Here is a 7634-nt window from a genome sequence, read left to right as displayed (position 1 = left end):
ATTACTAAGGTAAATGCCTCTTCAAGCCAAGACTTCTGTACCTTTACACCCACCAAAAGGTCATTATATTAGACCAATGTTTATCCCTAAGAATTAGAGTATCATTTGCAAACTGTAAATGCAAGACACTCAACTCCGATCCACAATCAACTTATAACCCTCAAACTGCTTTTGTTCCATGGAAGCATTCATCACAATGCTCAAACCTTCATCCACCAATAAAAATAAGAACGAGGACAATGGATCTCCCTGCCTAAGTCCACACTTCAATAGAAATTCATCAGTGGGACAACCATTTACCAATAAAGAAGCTGAAGTTGTACTAAAGCAAGCCAATATCCAACTTTTTCACTTCTTAGGAAACTTCATATAAGTCATATGTCTTTTCAAATTCCACTTTCAACATAATTAGTTATTTCTTCCTCTTTCTTGTTTTATTCACAACTTCGTTAGCCACAAAAATCTCATCTAAGATTTGACGTCTCTTAATAAAAGTAGATTGATATTTTTGAAATCACCTTACCAGTCACACCTTTTAATCAATTTGCAATAATCTTTGCCAGATCTTGGTACATACATCCAACAAGTGCTACGGGGTGATAATCATTCAAAGTCTAAGGACAATAGATGTGTAATTTGCCCTTTTCACCGATCTACTATTCACATGAAAATCCCATCAAAACTTTTAAGAAATTTTGGTTTAACATCCTCCCTAAATTCTTTTAAGAAACCAAAATTAACCTCATATGAACTCTTGAAACTTTCACAATCCTAAACAATTTGCTTAATCTCCTCTCCTCAAAACACCTCACCTCCACAATTCCACTCACATTGTGTGCCTCCAAATTAAAAATTAATTTTTTTTATTTAGACTGCACACACACTAACCAAATAGTAAGAAAACAATCTAAAAAAACCCTTATACCATGTACTAACCTAGAGAATCAAAATAACCAAAACAATTTTAGAGTACTATTTTTTTTTTTTTTTGACAAATATTTGTTAGAGTACTTTACCATCAATCAATCTTCTAATTCTAACTCTTAAGCTTGACTTGAGTATTGAAACACATATTTGTTTTTAAGAGTTATCGGTAAGGTTTATATCACATAATTTACATAACAGTGCATGCTAATTAATAAAGTTGCTAATGGCAATTAATAGTAAATAAATAAAGTTGCTATGTTACAAAATACAGGTGGGACACATGAGTTCTATACGCTAGCTAAAAAACTATAATTGTTTATTAAAATTACCAAACCAACATAATGAATGTTGTATTTTTACTAAAACAAAAATTTAAAGTAATTCCTTATGAAGTGTTTTGGGCAGGGTCCTTTATAATATTTGATAGAAGGCAGGGTCCTTAAAAATAATCCTTTTTATCCTATTTTGGTAACGGTGTAACCTCCCAGACCCATTCAACGTTCAAATTAGGAATTTTTTTTTTTGTTTTTTGAATTGATTAATAATTGATATAAATTGATTAAGAAATACTTAATATAATTCATATTTTAAAAGAAAATTAAATGTCAAACAATAAAAAGTATTTATTCTGTATTTAGTTTAATAATTTTTTTTTCACTCTTTAATGATTACTTTTAAAATATTCATTTTAATTAATAATTTTTTTTCCAGTCATAGATTTCAAATCACTCATTTAAAATTTAGCATTTTATAGATTTTCTTGTCATATAATATTTGACAATTATGGTTTAATTGTTTCTCTCGTGAAATTGACTATTTTCTAATTATTTTGACGAACCTTGTGCTTTGCATACGTAGTCCTTTACAAATGAATCGTGTTTTTTTTTTATTTTAAAAAAAAAATCCTCCAATTAAATGATAAATTTGAAGGTGGAAAAAGATTGCGTTGGGTCCCAATTTAAAATGAAAGGCTTTCTATTTTTCTTCCTTAATAAGAAATCATGATAACAATGCCTACTACGCTTGATGATGGTATAGACAAAGTGATGAACCCATTCAACGTAACCTTTCATCTTGTACCCCATTCCTCATACAGTAGGTCAATTATTATTATTATTTTTTTTTTATCAAATTAGAATGTCAATTAATGCTTTAATCTATAATAAAGGTACCTATATATTTACCCCCACTTAGTGAATAATCCTTCAATTTAAGATATAATTTAATTTTGATACAAAATTGGTGTAGAATATTTTGTAATGTCACAAAATTACACCTATAACTTTAAAAATATTTAATATTAAAAAAATTATATAAATTTAATGACGTAGCAAATATAATTGATTGACAATGTAAAAATATTTATATTCATGTTATATATAAAACAAATCATTTTAGGTATTAAAAAGAAAAATTTACACCTAGTATATATACATGTACATAAAAAAACTAAGCTGATTTTTGTTATTGTCATGCAAATTTGTTGGTCATATATACCAAAGAGAAAGAGGGTGTTTGAGAGGAATAGATATAAAACCATAAAGTAAAAAACATGTGTGTAGCAAGCATGTATTGAACATGAGAAAGGGTATAGAAGCAACATTTGTACTGTCCATTGTTGTTTGGTATTTAGTTTTAAGAATATTAATTAGATTGAACTGTCCATTTATTGTTGTACATTTTTTTTTTTCTCTTTACTTTTTGACTAACCGTTCTTCTCTATTTGAAACTAGCTAGATTGGTCTCAATTTTGCGTTTCTTTCTTTGCAGGTAATAAGTAGTATTAACTAGAGCTGGTAGAGTTACAATTGATTCATAAATTAAACAGGTGATACTTCTTTTTGACTGTTTTTTTGTTTTTGCTTTTGAAAATCTTTTGCTTTTGAAAATCTATGTGCATATGTTTTTTTCTCTTAGGTGGTTTTTTTATTTATTTATCAGGAAAACAAGATTTAACTATGTTAAGGAATCCATTCTCTTAATCATTTTAATTAATGTGTAAACACATTTAGTATATATTCTTCCATTGTCCTTAATTTTTTGTAATCAAATTATGAGAGATTTGATTCTTCTTCATATGCTTGAGTCGTGAAACTGCCTAATTTCATATACACAACAGAATCATGTAAGCCAAATTTATTCATTTTGCATTTGTTTTTTCAGATCTTTCTTTTTCTTTCTATACTTGAATACTTTGTTTATAAATCTCTCTAATTTGTTCTACTTTGGAATCCCCTATAAAAATGTAGATAAAAGGTTTTAGAATCCTGTTTTCAAAACATTTTTCATCTAAATTTATACATTAATTCAGCCTTCATTTTCAATGGAAGATGAAATTAAGTAACCAAATGTCATGTGTCCACCTAGAGTGAAACAATTTTGTAGATGTCTAGATTAATTATTCATATGTAATATGTAATTGACATCAATAGAGAGAAACGTTTACATAAGCCAATAGGATTTCTAGAAATGAGGGATTTTGATTGTTTGCATAATACCTTAGGATCAAATTTCATTGCTATATTGTACACTTGAAAAGAGAGTTTTGTTTTTTTTATATGTTAATGGTTGGTTTGTTAGCAATAGAGATCCAACCTTGAACATTATTCTTGATACTCTTTATATTCTTTGCTTTAAAAAACAATGGGCTGAATAGATAAAGAGAGTGAATAAATATATATTTCTTAAAATAATGAAAATGTAATAAAAAATATTTTCATTATTTTTTGAAATACATCTTCGTCAACTAACATTTCACTTTATTTTTATGACAATTAGTTACTTTAAGAATTTCTTACAAGATAAAATAAATTCGTATTTTAAGAAATAAAAAATGTTTTCCACATAGTAAAAACAATAGATAGCCAATAATTTTTCCCCTCTTTGTCAGCATTTGAATTGCATGAAACTGACACCACTTTTTCCAATGCAGTGTCAAGTGATAGTTAAAACAAGATGTGGAGTTCAAGAGCATGCTGCAAGAAACATTCAAATTTATTCCATTTTGAAGAACAAAGAAATGAAGACAACAAGAAAAAGTTTCATGACAGACAGAAGAGTAATAATTTTGTGATAAGGGAGGTTCCAATACACAAATTGTTCAATGTAGATCATCGTACTAACAATGGTTCCGGCGACATGTCGGATTTTATCAAAGGAAAGAATTTTTCTAAAGACATTAATGCAATAGACTATGATATACCTGAGCTTGTTGTTTTTATTCAAGAGGATCATCATCAGCAATATGTGAAGGACATTTGCATTGATAGGGAAGTTTTACCAAAGTTTGACAAGAATAGAAGAAGTGATTTAAATGTAGGAAATATGGAAGCAATGTCAATGAATTCATTTGTATCACAATGTGCCTCTGAACAACTTTCCTTTAAGGATGCAATGAAAGTTCATGATTTCAGAAACTTTATGATGAAAAGTGAAGTGGATGTTGATTCAAGAGACAAGTTTTCAATTGATCACCACTATACAAAGAATAAAAGATCACTTACACTTAGAGAGGTTAGACATTTTGAACATTTTATTTTATCTCTTTGAATACAGAATATTTAATGTTTAGAAAATTTACACCAACATAAGATATCTTGTGAAATATTGTCTTTTCTTTTAGCATGATTAGTTGAACCACATATGTCAAAGGATGCATGTCTTCACTTCAATTTCCTATGCTTGGCTGTAAAATTTATGCTTTGACCTAAAGTCTGCTGCACCACTTTTCTGAGATATTTTCTGCTGAGTTTTATTTGAGTATCACGGTTTTGTCATTAGTAAAAAATGTATCAGTGGATTGTGGATTGAGGAGAGTAAATGTTTCTAAACTACTCTTAGCTTCGATTTTTCAAACAATATGAGAGGACTTTATGGTCTATCAGAACAATAACCCTCAGTCGAAGCTCAGGGACTAAAGGCACTAAAAGCACTTGTGTGTAGTTTAGACACTCTTTCTAGTTTTGAATGTTCTGATCTCATGTTCGTTGCACAATTGTGCTGAGGTATTGTTTGATTTGAGTCTTGTCTCCGACACATTTGGTGCCTCGGTAGGTTGAAACTTGAAAGTATGCAATTCCTTTGGCATTACAATTACAATTGATGAATTAGATGAACTAAATTTTGAAATTCTTTATCATTCATTATATTTGTTCCATAATTTATTCCTGATGACAAGTTAATTGTATCCTTTTGAATCAAAATGTTACCTCTCTGAATTTGTTGAACCATTTTTTTCTTTTTAAAATTCTCAGGCATTCAAAAAGGAAAGTAGGTCCTTTGAGAATTGGAAAATAAACTCACTTTTAAGAACAAGTGGCAGCAGAGTGGAGTTTCCAAATAGCACAGACATTGTACAAGTGATTGACACAAACATGTATAGACCTGATATAAGTTACTTACAAAGTCTAAAAAGTTCAGACAAAAGACAAGTTGATAATCCTTATGAAGAGACTTCTAATAGTGCATTGGAATCTGAATCTGGTCCAACATCATATATTGGTCATGCACACACTTCTAGCTTTGCCTCTCACCAATCTAATGATAGCATCAGCAGTACACACTCATTTGCTTTTCCTATGTAAGTTTTTTCATTCTTGTTTATTTATATACATTAATAGTTAATAGATCTTGTGAAATATTGCATGGATGTGGAAAAATCAAAATGTACAAGCATTTTCTATTTTTAATTCTCGAAATTTGCCTTACTTTTGTATTATGATAAAATTATAAGAGTCTTTTTAAATTATCTACATTTTAAAACTAATAAAAATGTCAAAAAATTATTTTCATTATCTAACATTTTATCTCTAGTGAGAGTAATAGTTCACTTCAAAAGCATTTTATCAAGATAAAATAAACAAAAAACTTTAAAAATAAACGAGGTAAAGTTGAGTGTTATCCATTGAAGAATTTTCTTTAAGATAGATGGATATATAGATTGAGCTTATTTCATTATATATGTTCTGGTTTTCTAATATTTTTAAATGTTTTAAAATATAACTATTATCTGTTTTGAATTTTTAGTTTTGAAAACCAAAACATAGGAAACAATTTTGTAAAACAATGATATAAATTAACTAATCAAATATATATTTTTCTTTTACTAACTAGTTATAAGTTACAATAACATGTTTATATAAATTTGATAAAATTACATTAGGCTAATGTGACTTTGACAAAAACTATACTTTTGTCAAATTCACCGTGAATTCAAACATAGGTACATTATGTTATTGACATTTTAGAAAACATTATTATAAATAGTTAAGGTTGTCAATGAATTACAGATTATCTGTGGAATGGAGTGGAAGTCCAGTGAGAATGATGGAAGCTGATAAAAGTCAATCAAGAAAGCACAGATGGAAGAAGATATGCTTTCCATGCTGTGATTAGGATGCCTAAATATATAGCAGCATACACTTAAAGTGTGAAGTGAAGTTCTTTCAAGGTGGGTGTAAAGTGATATTTTATTATATGCATAAAACTTACTATATCAAAGGGACTTCAATTTTCTAGTAGAAAAGAGAAAAAAATAAATAAAACAATAAATAAAATAATAATGATAATAATATTATTTTATTTATTCTCTTTTTCTTTTATTGAAGTGAGTTTTGCACCCTTATATATGGTATGCCAGTTGATTATGTCATTTTTCAATTTTTAATTAAACAGTTGTATATATTGAATATTGCCTCTATGTATTATCATGTTTGACTGACACAACTTTATATTTTTAAGGAAGTTGATTATTTGATTTGGGCATTAAAAACACATTCCTTTCTAAAAACATCATTCATTTTTTATTTTTAATTTATATGGAAGTGACTAAAATGATATTTCATTTTGGATTCTTCTTTTTAATTAATATAGAGAGATCATAATAGAAGTTAACTAAAGGGTATATATTTTTCAAAACAATGTTTTGACATTTTTCAAAATTTTCAAAATATTAAGTTTTCTTAAACTACATTTTCGAAAAATTTTCATAATTTATTTTTTAATGTTCATTTTTTATCGGTAAAAATAGAAACAATAATTATCTGAAGAAAACATATCACAAATTTAGTTATTGAGACTAATTATCTTACTTTTTCATCTAATTAACTTTCTGTATAGTTAATTTGTATTGGAATTCATCACTTCACCTTTCTTCTTAATTCTCAAAAGAAGATGGAATAATAATTGAAAGGTGATAAAAAAAGATGAAACCTAAGTTGTTTTTTGAAAATAGTGTGTATTCTATTGACTATGTCCAATCTAAAATTCTAAAAATCTCAGAGAAAATCATAATTATCTTATCCTATAACTACAACAAATAAATTTTCCTACCCAGGCTAACATATATGAATTACAACTAAATCATACCACAAGCATTTAATTCAACTTAAATCATGAGCTACATATAACCGCACAAGCTAACCAATAAGGCCTCTAAATTAACTTCCACTAACATTAAATGAACTTCAATCAATCACATTGAACACATGCTAAAAATGCCATTGTATTTTGTGTTTTTGGAGATAATAGATTCTATGTATTCTAAAATAATATAAAACTTTCTCCCTTTTACATTGAATGTGATTTTAAATTTTCATTGTAACTTAATATTTTTTTTCAATTGTACCATTTATTTACTACTATGTATACTATTTCTAAAACATCAATGATTCAGAAGTCTAGAGAGAAACCGCTCTAAATATCTCAAA

General features: G+C 27.7%; 1 protein-coding gene across 3 annotated transcripts; it reads left to right on the top strand.

The window, feature by feature from the left end:
- Positions 1-2383: 2383 nt before the first annotated feature.
- LOC101511379 (uncharacterized) lies at positions 2384-6697 on the top strand. 3 transcript variants are annotated; one of them, XM_004488373.4, is made up of 5 exons: positions 2384-2515; positions 2698-2755; positions 3860-4440; positions 5181-5506; positions 6216-6697. In XM_004488373.4, the coding sequence occupies exons 3-5, from the start codon at positions 3883-3885 to the stop codon at positions 6319-6321; spliced, it is 990 nt and encodes a 329-aa protein (XP_004488430.1). In that variant the 5' UTR covers positions 2384-2515; positions 2698-2755; positions 3860-3882; the 3' UTR covers positions 6322-6697. The 3 variants fall into 3 exon arrangements, with proteins under 3 accessions (XP_004488430.1, XP_073224224.1, XP_012575400.1); XM_073368123.1 differs by having other exon boundaries at positions 2411-2552; XM_012719946.3 differs by lacking the exons at positions 2384-2515; positions 2698-2755 and adding an exon at positions 2816-3052.
- Positions 6698-7634: the final 937 nt, after the last annotated feature.

Source organism: Cicer arietinum, chromosome 1 (assembly GCF_000331145.2).
Source record: "Cicer arietinum cultivar CDC Frontier isolate Library 1 chromosome 1, Cicar.CDCFrontier_v2.0, whole genome shotgun sequence".
Taxonomy (NCBI): Eukaryota; Viridiplantae; Streptophyta; class Magnoliopsida; order Fabales; family Fabaceae; genus Cicer; species Cicer arietinum.
Note: the sequence above shows the minus strand (reverse complement) of the source record. Positions and strands in the feature narration are given on the sequence as shown.